Below are 16,331 nucleotides of genomic sequence, written 5' to 3' on the forward strand. Positions count from 1 at the left end.
GGACACCCATGACGTCACTTCCCATCCAAGGATCGTTAAGTTAAATATCAATTTAATTGAAATAGTATCATTTTGTCTTCAGTCTTAAATTTGGACTATAAATGTAAGAATACAAATTATGTATCGTAATAGACTTACAAGACTAGGGAATCCTGAGCGTAAACAAACTTTTTTTTTTTTTTTTTTTATATTTCTCTGAAGTTCACAAATCCATCGGTGGCGTGAGTACTCCCTCCCGACTTGAGTAAAAGTACACATACTGGCATAAAAAACAGTTTCAAAAGCACACTTTTCTTATTTTTATATACACCCATTTCTGTTTAAAAATGTAATATACAAGCAGTGATGCTGGTAATGTATTCATATTCAAGAAGATTCAAGAATTATTATTGGCCATGTTTGAGCATGCCAAACAAGGAATTCGACTTCGGTACATCTCAGCCTGATATGTAATGTATTTAGCAGCCACTAATCATGTAACACATTTCTATTTCTCGTGATGTCTCTTTCCAAGGGATACAGAGGCAGATATGCGCCGCCGGTTTGCACATGAGGCACAAGTTATTGATAAGCCATTCACCAATGTTCTGTTTACATTGTATTGTTGTGCGTTAACTAACAGTTAACAAGTAAATTAAGATAGGTAAAACACACCCTTACTTTTACAATTGAGGAATTACTCATGTAACGAAGCATATTTGTCAAATCCTTTTTTTTTAAGGCGGTGGTTTTGGAATTTGGAACAGATTGATGGATTTTCAATTCAACTCAATAGGGAGCGCTGATTTGAGTCAATTGAATGATGAAAAGAACAACTAGAATATAAGCTTTGAGCGCACAATTTCCAAAATGGGCTGTGACACTGCTGTCACTATCATGTGGACTGGATGGGGGGCACCTGTTTGCCTCTTGCAGACTAGCCCCCGCCCTAAACTAAGGCACTTGCACTCAACGGATGCGGCGACTGCACTGATTTGCGCTCGCTCCATTGCAAACTGAGAAGACAGTCTACCTCTAATCATCAACACGTCATATAATGTTTCAGCATAGGCTCCTCCCCCTGTCTCGCTCAACCTCTTCTTTGACTCCTGGACAGAGGCGGCACAACACTGGTGCACGGACCGCGGATGGGACGGGCGGAAGATGGCTGACTTAGCCCGGTGGCACGGAAAGCCCTCCTCGGCGGCATCACCAGCTCCAAACGGGCCGCTGAGAAGCTGCGAGACATCCGCCGTGCGGCAAGTGTAAAGAGCTGCCTGCCTCTCGTTCCCTCTCCTCACCTCCGACCCCCCCATCCATCCATCCCACCGCTCCTCCCCCAACCGCAAATATTGAGCGAAGTATCGCTGAGAAAACATGGCAGAGATGGAAAAAGAGGGCAGACCTCCGGAAAATAAGAGAAGCCGAAAACCTGCGCACCCGGTCAAAAGGGAGATTCATGACGAGATGAAGGTAACGGATCTGCATGCTGTTTACGCGTGGAGTGAGTGCGCGTGAGGAGGAGCGTGCGCGTGTTAAAGCACCATAGTGGCCCTTCTGTAAATGATGCACCCAAGTGGAAGATTACCATGTCTGCAAGACTAACTTGAAGTGTGTTTGGATTTGTTTCTTTGTTTTGTGACCCAGGTCCTATTGTTTAAGTCGCGCACCCTTTCGACCCCATGCATGCATGCATGCATGCGCCGATTCATGCATGCATGCATCGGCGCGGCATCCTCACCCTTGTACTGTCACTTATTATTTGAACAAGGTTGAACGCAAGAGTGTGTTTCTGTCGCTTTTGTCATGTCGTCCGTGCATCTCAAATAAATGGTTCATAGAAAATCCCGTGCGCCATGAAGGCACCTCGCGCCCCCACGACTATCTATCATGACTCTAAACGCTTCATGGAGAGCATCCAATGTGCATAATTAGAGACTAATCAATGGGGGAATACTCGCCTCCTCGTGCTGCGTTTACGTGCTCATAGGCGCCAAGTAAAGGCGCGCGCGTGCATGCTGCCCGGCTGCCCAGAGGCGTGGGATCCAGATGTGCGTCTCTTGCCAGCTTTACGCACTCGGCAAGAACATCGAATCTTCCGTGTCGGGCCTGCAAGGTTTGATGGCAAAACACCTTTTTTGTCCGGTCCCCGCTCGTGTTCATTGAGGGCAATAGAAAGTGCAGGCGACGTTTGACGGCAGATGTTGTGTGTGTCGCTTTGTCTCCCATCTCGTCTCGGCATTGTTTGTACACATTTCGGCCAATCACGTTGCAAACACTCTTTTAGGTCGACCATCACACGAGGGCTAAATGGGATATTTTTTTAGATTGTAAGAAAAAGCAATGGGTTGCTGGTGAGACCTGAAATAAGCCTTTTTGTGCTTGGAGCCATCCAGTAGGAATTCTGTAAAAATGAATTTGCCCCCACTAAACTCTGTGGATGAATTTTTATTCAATGACGGGTGTATTTGTAAAATATTTAGTTTGGTGATGGAACATTCATATCATTTTTTTAGCAAATCGTTTCATTCATATTCCCGCTTGAAGTGGACTGTTAGACCTGAATAACTACCAGTAACATATTTTTATGCCATTAGCATAGAATATACCTGTCAAAAGCCTCAATGTATGCCAAAATAAACACAGCTGTCACTGGGTTTTTTTTTTTACCCGCAGATGTGACATTACTAACATTGAATATAACTCATCCACTCCAAAATACAATTGCACAAACAAACGTTTTCTATTCCATATGTGTAGACCATTTCATCTTGAATATGTTGACCTAAAATTATAGGGGAGAAAAACACACACACATAAGTGCATACATACACAAATACACAATGTTCCCTTGTGAGTACGCCCCTGGAAATCTTAACAGTCTGACAGTGTTTCCTTCATCTGGCTGCAACTTAATGTGGGCCATGGCAAAGTAAGCTCCGGTGAGTAATCACGGGGAAGACGGACGGACAGACGGAGTGGGCAGAGGAAAGGGGAGAAAGGAATGTATGGAGCACGGGGCTGGCTAAGCTGTAAAAACTGTAACCTGAGCGTCTCCCGCGGCTCACATGTCAAGGAAAGGAGAAGCAAATGAAAGCAGAGAGGGCCAGAGGAGAGAAAGTCGAAAAAGTGGACCAGTCATCCGTAAAAGGGAAAGTTTGGATGTGGATTTGGGAATTCTACCATGGTGCTTGGAGTCCTCTTCTGTCATCATTAGTGGAAGCCATCCTGGCTATTTTACAATGGAATAAAGAGGCTGCTGGAATTTCTTTTTATTAACTCCTCCGTAAAATATTTCCGATACATATCAATGTGTAGTTTGCATTACCATAGACAGATGAAGAATAATACTCTTTTTTTTTTTTTTTTATTCTAAAAATGGAAAAAAAAACGTCTGAAAGTTCTGTTCTTACTATGAGAAGAATCCTGAATGCGTCAAGACACAGTTTGGCACAAAGTATTTTGAGTTTTTATCCTAAGAGCTTCGGAGTTGTGTTGATTGATTGATTGATTGATTGATTTTTCATGCAAATTTTACAGTCCCGAATAACACATTGGTCGCTTTCGACACAAACCCAAATCAACATCCCACCAAGTAGATCGTTCACAGTAACACCATCCATCCATCCATCCATCCATCCATCCATCCATCCATCCATCCATCCATCCATCCATCCATCCATCCATCCATCCATCCATCCATCCATCCATCCATCCATCCATCCATCCATCCATCCATCCGTTCCAAGTCAAATGCCAACCTCACGGTGGTGCTAGAGTAAAAGTGAAGGGATCGTTCTTAGTCCAGTGTTGGATGGCACAGGGCTGAAGTTGACGTCACAAGATCAATACGTATGAGATAACATTCCATCCTTGATTTCAAGGTATTTTAGTCTGGATTTGAGACAGCACCTTTTGTTTGAACCGATCCAATTTTCACGTCAACAAAAGTATTGGAACATTTGACTGACAGCTGTTTTGTGTCCCTGCATTGAGGGAAGAAAAAAAAAGGCGATGTCGACTTTGCTCAATTTCATTTTGTGAAGTGGCTGCATGAAATATGACCATCTGGATCCAGATAGATTTGACAAGTCGGGTATTATTATAGCTACTTCAAAAATATTTGGATCCAGATGCATTTGTTGCAATTGATGCAATAAATTCATGAAGTCAAATCAGCATTTTTTTTTTTGGTTCAGTTGATCCCATTGAGTATTCAAAGAATAGCAGCGGAATGTCAGTCGGACCGGCCACTTGTTGCTCGGAGCGCAATCGCACGTAGCCTATATATACTGCGCAGACCATACTAAAGCTGTCGCTGGCTGATGGCTGCTTCCTCTGAAGTTTGTGCTTCCTTCTGCCAGGCGGGATTAGATTGCACTCCTTTTCCAAGTTGCGGGTGACACGAGGGACAGCGGTGCCGTGAGTTTTTGTTCAATGGGCAGAATTGATTTGATGCTGTGCTTGTGCACTTCCTTTGGCCTCAACACTGATCAATGGCAGCTCTGATAGCGTCACAATTTGTGTGCATCTTTTTGTACACATTTGGCAAATGGGTAGTTGACATTGAATTGGTTGGGTTTGGAAGTGCTTGATTTTTTGTTGTTGTTGTTGTTGCTTTTTTGGACTGTGGCTTTCCTTCACGTCACATCCAGCCACCGTCCAAGCCGCCGTTGTGCTATTCGATATCAATCCAGATCAATAGGTACTGTCAGGAGAGATATTAACAATGCTGTGACTCAGATGCACTTAGTTCCATTGCTCATCCAGCGTTGTTTGTATGTATGCAGAGTTTTGCAGAGAACACCATGAACGAGCTGCTGGGGTGGTACGGCTACGACAAGGTGGAGTTGAGAGACTCGGACCACTTGGATGCCATAGGTCAAACGCCGCAGCACATCTCTGTCCTTAAAGGTGCAAGACACTGACACGGCAAACGCACTAGAACAACACGAAATTGCCTTACAATCATCTGGAGCAGTGTAGAATCAATAGTTAGCTCATAAGGTGAGAAAAACAAACAATGCAAACAAGACGCATCATACTTATGTGTATTAAATGTGCCTCGCCATTCTCAGTTGCGTTCAAGGCCAAAGCAACCTGTCACACAAGTACGCAATTTATTCATTCCGGCATTAATCTAAGAAAAAAAACGTTGGCCCGTCATTCAAATTTAAGGTTTGCTCTGTTGTGATGAATGGATGCATGCCAGTGAGATCAGCGGCATCTCATCACTTTCCCTTCACAGAAAATGTGTTGCCAAAAATTCCATCTTCAAGACAGAGCAGCAACGTGTCCCCGGATGGAGCCAACAGTTCACAGTGTCTGCCAAACTTCAGAAACGGAATCTCTGAACACCCCACCACACCGTCCACCTCTACAGCCAGCACCAAGGAACACGCCAACCGGCCCGTCGCTGTCCCGGTCGTCCCTCCGCCACTCATCAAGCCGCCGACAGGTAGCGACTTTTTACGTCGTGCAAACACATGATCATAGGAGTCCATCTTATGAAAAAACAAGGGAATGTCAAGGAAAACACATCCATTTATTCCTTCTTCAAAATGATCTGATTTCATTCTAATTATGAGGAGTTATCCAGCTTCAGGGGCCTCAGAGGTTTCTCTAGCAAGCTGGAGGCAATAAGAATGGTGAAATGAACATTGAGACTTGCCACCACGGCAGACAGCAAGGACAGGTGTCTAATGAGCCGGCTACCTGCTGTACACCTTGTTTTTCTCCACCTGCTCCAAGTGTCAATATTGCCCTCTCCGAGGAAATGTCCGCACATTCCCAGCCATCAGACAGCGGCGCCATCATTATCTCTCGCGTCTGCCGATGCACAGGAGGTTGTTACGCCCTGCGGACGCTACGAGCCGCCTTGGCATCGCCGAAGAGGATTCCGCACTGAAACAGATGGTGCGATGCCACTTAAAGCCCCGTCCCGGGCCAACCCCCCTCCCCTCAACCCCCCCACGCATGCGCTGAATTATTCATGTAGCCCTGCCTGCAGAATGTGACAAAGGCGCTTTTCAAGTGCCCCTTCTTCTACATATATAATTGTGGAAGTCCCTTGGTGCAGATGTGCGTGGTTGGAGATGGCTTTTTTTTTTTTTTACGAGGTGCCAGGCAGCTGGGGAATGTTGAAAAGCAATCCACCTTGGGTTGTGTCTTCTCCTGAAAAGGAAGACACTGTACTTTTGCCCTGGCTACACTGTAGCAATGACATAGTCAATCTTGTTTTTGTTATGATTGCCCTAGAAAAGAGAAATATCACTTCTGCACTTGGTGTCCATTGTCCTGTCTTAAGGGCCTGAGGGAGCCATTTTCTTAATTGCGAGTTAGTCTTGAACTTGAAATGGGATGGCTCTGCAGGTGCATTAATCCCAACAAATCCTAGCCGGCATGCGATGAGGGGGTCAGTGGGGGCGAGAGACTAATGGCTGGCTGTGCTATATATTTTTTTCTGGCTTCACACTCGCATAGTCATAATGTGAAAATTGGGAGAGTCTCAGCGGATCTTTCTTCACTTAGCACAACAGCATCAGCCAGCGCTAAAAGCCTGCAGCTCATCACCGGTGACAGACAGAGCCACACTTTAACACCAAAGAGGCTTTTCAGTGTCGCTGAGGCTCTCTTCAAATGATGCCTTGTCCACCACACATTGTAGCAATCTACATTCTTACATTTTAATGAGGATATTTAGAAACATTTCAACCGGTGGCTTCATTAGGGATACCGAAACAGATCTTGAAATAAGCAGTTTGTTTGTTAGAATTCACATTTTAGACTGCCTCGAAATATTTATCAAGTCAAGTCAAAGTGAGAGATGATATATCATTGTCATCTGATCATCAATCAGTCGGCGGAATTATCCAAAGCGGTGATGGATAGACGTGTCAGCGAGGAGTGATGTATGAGCCCAAGGAAGATCACCACGCATTATTGCGACAGATCTCAACTCCATCGTGTGGACTCAACAATCACCGCCATGCGAAATGAAGTTGGATTGACATTAGGGTAAAGGTGGCGCAAACCCACCTGGCTGTGTTCAATCAAGAAAAAAAGAATCATAAATAAGACTGGATGGAGCAGAATTTCGTTTCCCATCCCCCAAACTGTATCCGGTTCCTGTTTTCCGACGTGTACTACGAACACAAGTGATCCGCAAGATGTGATGACGCTATTTGTGAACATCTGTGACAGATGACGATGTAACCAGCGTGCAGATCATGTGCGCCTGGTGCCAGAAGATCGGCGTCAAACGCTACTCTCTGAGCATGGGGAGTGAGCTGAAGAGTTTCTGCAGCGAGAAGTGCTTTGCAGCCTGCCGCAGAGCCTACTTCAAGAGGAACAAGGTAAAGTAAAAATACCAGCATATCCTCAGCGGGATGATCCTTTGCCTTTTTTTTTTTTTTTTATGGAGATTGCTGATTTGAAAATGAGACACTCTTGTCACAATAGGTCAGTTCATTGAAGGGGAAGTCAACCCCCACAAATATGTTCAAGTGGTCGAAACAAAGTGCAATGTGATGTTTCCATTGTGGAATATGAATTAAATGGGCAAAAATTCTCCTCTTTTGCTCGTGAGCCGTGATCGCTTGTGGCAACGGTGATGTCATTTTCAGTCGACAGTAAGGAGCGAAATGGCCGCACCAAAAGTCATATTCCAGAAAGGCAATATGAATGAGATTCGACGGGTGGAGCACATACAACCTATTATTGTTCAACTGGCTTAACTGCTCATCAATATGCATATGAAAGCAGCATTATGGGATTCGAAATGGTCATATCACATTGTGCAAAAGTGATCACGACGCTTTTTCAACACTCACATATTTGCCCATGTGTTTGTCATGTGTTGCCTTGATTGGAAAATGAACTTTGTTCACACGTCTCTGCTAAAAGTGAGGAGGCCGCATACATTCTTTGAAGTAAGTCTTCAGTTCAAATATCAAATCATGTTTGCAATACCTCAAGAATACATCTTCTTCAAAATGTTCATCACGTTGTCACGTTTGCCTTGAATATAAAATGCATAATGTGAAAGGGATGTCAAACCTGACTTTGGTTAGCATTGATCCGTTTTTGTCATTCTTTCAAAATCTCCTCTCTGTCTTGTACATACTAAAGCTGGGATATTTAAGGAGTTACGCTGTGAGTATGCGTTGTACTGTGATTCAGTTATTCATCCAACACGATCACTTTCTCTCACTGGCGGAGCTCGAAGGGAGGGGAGAGAGGGGGGGGGGGGATTTTGCTGCCTAATACAGTGTACTGTTTGAACGCTAAGAACCGATGTTATTTATGGCATCATTCCACCTCGCGAGAAAGATACTTTATCATGCACTTGCTTCGAAAAGCTCCTGAAATACCACAAAATCAAAGAAATGATCATAATATATGTGAACCCTTTGCCGCAAAGATATAGTGGGGAAAAAAAAAGTTGGCAATGCCTCCGATTTTGTGTTTCTTGCTGCATCAGCGTTTCAAATCATATTTATTTGGCATAAATATTAGCAAGGTTACAGGCCTGGTGGTGCAAGGTGGCCACCACTAATTGGAGGGTGGTCACTAACTAGCATTATGTTGCATGAAAAAAACATCCATCCATCCATCCATCCATCCATCCATCCATCCATCCATCCATCCATCCATCCATCCATCCATCCATCCATCCATCCATCCATCCATCCAGTCTTTTAAAAACACTTTCTGGAGATGATAAGGAGAGCTCATCTTTTTTTTTTTTTTTTTTTTTTTTTCTTCCTCGGGTTGTTGCTGTCATAGCACCAAGCTTTTTGTTGGCAGCACCCACCAAATATTTCCCCCTGGAGACCTCGACCCCCATCGACATCTCACCCCAGGAGCTCGCTCCTGGGGTGAGGGTGCAGAACATGTCACATCCCCTCAAACACACATATTTGCTCCCTCCCTCCCTCCCTCCCTCCCTCCCTCCCTCCCTCCCTTCGGCATGACACGGCAAGGAAGCAGACTGAATGAGCGGAGTGTGTGTGTGTGTGTGGTGGGGAGGACACCTCGAGGCTTGCCTCTCACAGCTTGGGGGCATTGAGGGGAAGGTGATTATATTGTAGCTGCCAGCTATTCTCTTCAAATAAAGACCCAAGTATGTCTCACTAACTCTGCATTGGGATGATCTGGTTTCCTAAACTTGTTGGAGTAATGGAGCGGAAATGCAGCTGTACCTACTTGCAAATGCGGTGATGATGGAGAATGGATGAATGTATTCTCCTGTCTTCTGCTTACATCTACGTACTCAGTGAGGGTATGAATGCTGAGTGTGAATGGTTGTCTTTCTCCATATCTTGCTTTGCTTCATCCGTCACTTTGGCCCAAAGTCTCGACTGAGCTTCGGCTTGGCATCATCACTGTGACGTCTATGCATCCGTCCGTCCATCTGGGTTTTGTCTGTCTTCTAGTGAACACTCCACGCCTCGTTCGCAGTGCCAACACCTCATTAGTACAATATGCAAATATCCAGAGGGTCAGAGCACAAATTGGAATAATAGTGTGTGCGTGTGTATGTGTGAATGGAAGCAAACACACAGATCGTCCCATGTCCGTTCCGTGCATTCATGTGCTCATTCATTTGTTTTAAATGCTTCTGCCATCTTTTTAACAATGTCAAATGGGCTGAACAATTTTTCCAGATCTTGTATCCTTCAAAGTGGAAACAAAAAAAAGTACTTCCAAAGAAGTGCCTAAGGGCATTATTCTTTTCCATTTCAGTGTTGGCGCTATGGAGGAGAAAATGCTGACTTCCATTTTTTCCAAACACTTTTTGATCAATATTGTGTCTTTACTATAAATATTAGCGTGAACTTGTAAATGGGACTCTGCGAATATGAAATGATTCCATAAATTAGCATGAACGAAAAGGCATTTCACCGATGGCTTTTGCCGTCCCGTGGCGAGGCGAGGCGGCGCTGAAGCACAAACCTGAATTAAGTGGAAAATTATTCCGATGAAAGAGACTTTCATAGAGCTGGTATCATTTCCATTTTATTCTCACCACCTTTTCTTTTTCTTTGGCCTTGTACAAATGAGCATTTGAGGGCACACTCACTGCTCACCAATGCATGAAGGAAGCCTCACTTCCAGTCACCTACACTTGAGTTTCAAATACTTTGGCTTGGTTTCCTCTCCAACCAAAAGTATTTGCTCAGCATTTGCGTCCCTCATTTGTTTTCCATCCTTAAGTTTCCTTGTTGCCTCTGTTCATTTTGTCCATCCATAAAAAGCAGCCATTATTTCTCCCCCCAGGCGAGAGACGACGATGGCCTCGGTGGGAAATTACTCCAGCACGGCTTTACTCAGGACTCGCCCAGGCTTGTCTTCAAGACAAACAGCGATGTGCTTGTAAGGACCCTAACCAGCTTGTTGTTTTCATGATGTTCTGTATTAGCCCAGGATCCTTTTCCATTTTGCAAAGGACCAGATCAAAGTTGACCATAGATCCAACTTTGAGTTTCCAGGCCTCTCGCAAACTAACGTGTCACACCGACGGAGCTCAGAGACGATTTGTGAAATTGTCATTGACATCTTACATTACATACTGTTTTGAATTTTCATGTACGACTTTGTCTGCCCCCAAATCTTTTCTAATATTTGGAAAAAGGTGCACGTTGGAAAATGTTCCTTTGGGTGAAACCACCTGACCTGACCTGACCTGACCTGACCTGACCTGACCTGACCTGACCTGACCTGACCTGACCTGACCAAAACGCCTCCCTGTGAAATAGCCATCATATGTAACTTCTCCAATAAATGCTCACAGCCAGACTCTTCGGGGTCAGTGGCTAAGACTTGTCATTAGGTTAGATGCTACTATCTAATGTGAGCCGTTGGCGAATAGCATCTTAATTGCTGTAGTGCAAATGGTTGAAGTGCGCCACCAATGTCTGGTCCTAAATGACCATAATTAAATTCAACTGCAAACATCTGTGTGCAGGATGTGTAGAGCACAACTCCATTAGCGTAATGTTTCACTCGGAGCGCACAGTCCGTTAAGTGCTCTCCATCTGTACTTGTGACTGGAGAAAGATTTGAACACATTTATAATTCACATTTCTTAGACTTGACATTTCATTCAAAGATGGCCTCTGTGACTGACTCACGACTCATTACGTTAACTTGGAATAAATTGCCATTGAGTTTTGGAAATTCGAGCAGCAATTTTCTGGCTTTTATGCTCTGGCACTTTTTGCCCGAGTTAAGTAACCTGGCCTGCTGGCGAGCAGAGTTCTCACAGTATTTGTGAGTTGACAAAAATACCTGAGGCTTACTTACTCAAAGTTAAAAAAGAAAAAAAATGATTTTGGTGTTTAAAATCCAATCGTCGGTGCTTTAGTTGGAATCAACAAAGTAAGCAAAGAAACGGCATGGCGTGCTTGGATGCCTTTTTTCTATGTGGCTGGAACACATTGAGCAATTGAGAAGACAGAGCAGGTGCCTTTCTATCTCTCTCTCTCGTCTCGTCTCGTCTCTTCGCTGCCGCTTCTGCTGCTTCTGCTGCTTCTGCTTCTGCCGCCGCTGCCAAAGAGGATTAGGCCAGACAAAGCCATGTTGCAATGCCGCCCGCGGGGCTCAAATCGTTTTTTCCAGCTTCCTCCTGCTTATTAACATTCAGTACCCAGGGATCTTAAGGATGCGAGTGATGGATGGTTGTCGTTGAGGGCTCTGACAACTGATTAATGCCTTAATTATCTCCAGCAAGGACCCGCCACTCCTCCCCGAGCTGACAGAGTGAGCTGTGTGTGGCCTAACAAGTAAGACTGTGTTTAGGTCTCGCCCACTGCTATCTACTCTACCGGGGTCACATTCATTCTCTTCCTCAAGAAAAATGGCCACACCGGACCAAATGAAAGTGTCCCGGAGTGCCACCGTCTTGCTTGTTTTGCCACGTCTCCCTGCTGCTGATTCAAATGATCACGATTGTCGTCAAGTTTCTTCTTTGGAGCGTGCCGATGAGCTGATCGTTTGCGGTCGCTTTTGGTCGAGGCAGACACACGTTCTCTCATCTGTGCTTACCCCAAATGAGGAAATTGTTAAGATGCGCGCACACTGGAAAGCAAGACAAATCGCTGGCAGCACTCACTCAAGCCTCAAATGAAGGCTTTCGAATTTAAGCTTCATTTTCCTCGATTTGATATGCGTCTCCAGCTGCTGTCTTTTCTTAACGCTACTAAATTCATTCTTTTGAAAGCTGGGGTGACTTACAGAGAGTGTGTAATGTGCGTTTTTGTTGCAGGTATGCGACTGGTGCAAGCATATCCGCCACACCAAGGAGTATCTCGACTTTGGGGCCGGTGAACGACGGCTGCAGTTCTGCAGTGCCAAATGCCTGAACCAATATAAGATGGACATTTTTTATAAGGAGACCCAAGCAGCGTTGCCGGGAGCTCTCTGTAACCCTCAAGGCGAGGCTCAGGCAGAGTGCGGCGGCGGCGGCGGCGGCGGCGGCGTGCAGCTGCTCACTCCCGAGTCCTGGGGAACACCTTTATCGGACATTCGGCGGAAAGCTCCCTCACCCGCCAACTCTTTGGCTCCTTGCACTTCATCTGCCACGTCCTCCTCGGACGCAATTTGCTCTCCATCCTCCTCTTCCTCCTCTGCCAAGATCCCCACACCTCGAAGCCACGAGAGCCCCGCGCTCCCGCCCCCTCCCATACCCACTTTCGGGGTCCCTCCGGGGAGTCCTCCGATGGTGATGACTCCCCGCGGGCCGATGCCTTTGCCTCTGTTTATGGAACATCAGATGATGCAGCAAATGCGGCCGCCGTTTCTCCGTCCGTCTGTCCACCCGGGCGGAGGCAACAGTCCCCTGTCAAACCCCACCATTCCCGGTATAGGTCCTCCACCTCCATCCAGGACTCTTGGTCCTGCCTCGAGCCCCATGCACAGACCCATGATGTCCCCTCATGTCCATCTCTCATCCGGCAATCCCAATCCTGGCATCATCCCCCCACTTCCCGGTCTCCACCTACCGGGATTCGCCCCTTACCCCTCGGTCAACATGCTGCCCAACGGACCCCTTCCTATGCCGCCAATGATGAATTACGGCATGCCGTCCTTCGCCCCCTTCGTACCGCCACCGACCCTTTTGGTGCCGTACCCCGTCATTGTACCCCTTCCGGTCCCCGTTCCCATCCCGATTCCAATCCCTTTCAAGCCCAAATCGTCCAAGAACCAACCAGAAAACGCTGAGCCTCTCTCCAGTGCACCTTTGTCTTCAGACATTTCAGCAAGCGGGCTAGCAAAGTCTTCTGGAGAAGAGAAAGGCAAAGAAAGAGAAGATCCCCATGGTGTAGAGCTTCTCTCTCCTGGGTGTTCAGATAGAAACAGCTCATTAGACACCAACAAGACTGTGAAGGTAGAAGATAATATGAGAAAGCTATGCTCAACTCTCGACACTGGACAAACGGAAGGCGTTATTGATCTAACAGTAAGCCAGAAATCGTGCCAACGCCACGTTATTCCCAAGGTTGACGTCAAAGTAGAGGCGGACTTTGAGGACGTCGGGCTGGAAAGGGGAGTCGACGGCTGTCGGGATCTCGACGCATTACGGCAAGCCCGCACCAATACGGAGCTGTTTGTAGCCACCGGCTTGCAAAGGTCCGAGAGAAATAGCGACGTTAGCCTATCGCCTGCTCCCAGCACGCCGAGGCCCCGAAGCCACCCTCGAAGCGACACCGCTGCCATCGTCAACGGTTCACGTCATCAGGACACAACAGGAGACCATCTCACGTCGGAGGCCAGCGCGGCGGCAAATGGCGAGTTGGAACGAGAAGCCCTAAAAGAAAACAATTGTTCCGTCAGAGAATCTGTTAAGCGCGGCGGCGGCGGCGGCGGCGGCGGCGGCTCATCGCAAGAGCAGACGCTAGAGGCCACGGAGGGCAACTTGGAGGAGGGTGAACACCCTTACACCCTGCCGCTGCTATCTAGCGGGGCTTGCGTGGTGATCCAGCCTGTGCCAAAGCCCGGCGCTGAGAAGACAGCCATCCTTTCCTGTTCCATCAGTGCGCCATTATCATCTGCCGGAAGCCCTGAGCTGGAGCCCCCCGTGAAGAGGAGGTGTCTGCGAATCCGCAATCAAAACAAATAAGGTTGGTCCACCCGCGGCTGAGCCGATATTATTCTTAGAGTCTCTGTGTGAATGAGAAGTTTGGGCTTCCTTTCTTTGTTGACTTTTTGCCCTCCTCCTGTGTTTGACAGATACTCGAAGGACCACTGTGCCATCCATGCATCCATGTCACAAGACACACACACACACACATGACCTTGCGATCATCCAAAGTACCAGCATCACAACTCGCCTTTGACTTGGATAACATTTGAAAAGACGACAGCACATTGATGGCATCGTGGGAAGTCTGGAGGAAAGGAAAGGAAAGCTAGCTGTCAGTGGGACAGGACAGTGCACAAGGACAGTGACTTCTGTGTGTTTTCTATTCCCTCCAGACTGCAGCACGCTCTGCAAAGCCGTTTGGAAGTTTGTCATTGTTTTCTAGAGCCCTGCACTGTTGTCTAATTGGAGTCCCACCACACATATATTCAAATCATTGCTGCAGCGTTACTGTCGCCTTATGATACGACAAGCAGAAAAGTGCACTTGGCAACCAAAGGCTAGGTTTTCCGCATTTTGATGGGAGGAGCCCAAACATCATCATAATCATCATCATCAATACAGTGAATACACGCTGGCCAATATGTGAATATTAACGAGATCACGATGTTGTACGGCCTCAGTATTTCTTGGTGGATTTCATTTGTTTGATGGAATTCAAAAAAATAAAAATAAAAGCAGCTTTGAGCGCCATAATTGCATGGCAGCCTGTAATGGGCAAATGCCACTTAGCAGTGCTGTTACTGTCACGGGGCACTTTCAGAGAGGACTGAGTGAAGCCAGCTTTCAAATATTATGGACAAGAATCATCAAACACCAGGCAATGTGAAATGTTTGCCGTTTCGTTTGACTTTTTGTTGTTGTTGCCAGATTTGTTCACGTATGTATACAATCCAATTGAAGAACTAGCACCGACCATAATCATGAGTTGAAATCATATCTTATCACTTGCGCTGTGTTAAGACAACCAACCCACTTTGCTAACTGGATTCATCTGAGCTGCCAAAATTTGCAAGCACTTAGCGTAAAATGAATTGCCCGCTCCGTGGGACAGTACTAATCAGCTTGTCTTTTTTCTTTTCTTTTGTATGTCCAGTATTTGGTTATTCCTGGAAAAGCTCCTGACTAGTATGCATCCTCATACAGTAAATGGCTGTAAAGTTCATTTTGTGTGTGGGTGGGTGGGATGTGAGGGGGAGGTAGGTGCAAGCGGCAGCAGCGGCGGCGGCAGCGGCGGCGGCGGAGATTGCCGAGCGCAATCATCTGCTGCCTGTTAGTCATGCATTTAGCTGCACGTAGGCCTTGTTTTGCATTTCCTTTCACTTCTCTCAGTCATTCTGGAGCAGCTCGGTGCTTTTTCTGCATTCTTCTCAACACCGCCACCTTTATGACATTTGTTCAGAGGAGAGATTGAAATGTTTCTTTCAATCATGTTAATAACAGTCCATCGTGATTTTTTATTTTTTCTAATCCTTCATTCTTTGTTGGTTAATTGAATGCTTTTGAGGGTGAAAAGCATACAACAGTGTAGAGCGCAAGCCAATGTGAAACATTCCAAGAGCAAGAGGAAAAGACAAATAGCAAAGGTGTTCTTGCATTGATCCATGTTTGTCCTGTCAGCATCAGGATGAAATAATGAATGACACAATCTTTGATTTAATCACAGAATGGACCTTTCCAGTAAAGACACCCTCAGGGCAATATCAGCTCCAAACATGAGTAGGGAAACAAAACAATTGTGAAACCACCAAGGTTGACTCACAGTCTTTTCAAGAACGCTAGTTGACTTACGATTTGTACGTGCAATATTCAGAATTTGAATTTGACACATTTTTCAATCTTGAATTTTCCGCTGTATTATAGTGGAGCTGAGCATTGATGGAAATCATTTGTGTACTCGAAAGTGCAACTACGTACGCTATGCCCTCCACGTTTTGCGCTAAGCCACGATATCAAAGTGTTCAGCCAATCACTTTTTGTGATGGCCAATTAAAGAAATATTATCCATCATTCAAATCTTCTCAATCTGTTTAGATGATAGACTGCAGGCCGGTTCCATCGCTAAGAATTATGCAACGACAACCAACCCACCCTAAAGGGACAAAAAATTGCTGAAACAAAAACAACAGAGAAGTTGCCTTATCTCTCGCTTGAATAATCTCCACAATGATGCTTATACTCTGAAGTAGTCTCTCGCTCTCTTTCTTTG

The 16,331-nt window shown here is 45.9% G+C and overlaps 1 protein-coding gene across 1 annotated transcript; it reads left to right on the forward strand.

Moving 5' to 3' along the window:
• Position 1: 1 nt before the first annotated feature.
• Positions 2 to 15,242, forward strand: sobpa (sine oculis binding protein homolog (Drosophila) a). The gene is made up of 8 exons (XM_085932086.1): positions 2 to 221; positions 1,097 to 1,452; positions 4,770 to 4,893; positions 5,228 to 5,437; positions 7,183 to 7,334; positions 10,261 to 10,356; positions 12,248 to 14,102; positions 14,212 to 15,242. Exons 2-7 carry the CDS (start codon positions 1,357 to 1,359, stop codon positions 14,099 to 14,101), a joined length of 2,532 nt encoding a protein of 843 aa, XP_085788212.1. The 5' UTR covers positions 2 to 221; positions 1,097 to 1,356; the 3' UTR covers position 14,102; positions 14,212 to 15,242.
• The last annotated feature ends 1,089 nt before the right edge of the window (positions 15,243 to 16,331 follow it).

This window comes from Syngnathus leptorhynchus, chromosome 15, assembly GCF_054491065.1.
Source record: "Syngnathus leptorhynchus isolate UIUO chromosome 15, UIUO_Slep, whole genome shotgun sequence".
Taxonomy (NCBI): domain Eukaryota; kingdom Metazoa; phylum Chordata; class Actinopteri; order Syngnathiformes; family Syngnathidae; genus Syngnathus; species Syngnathus leptorhynchus.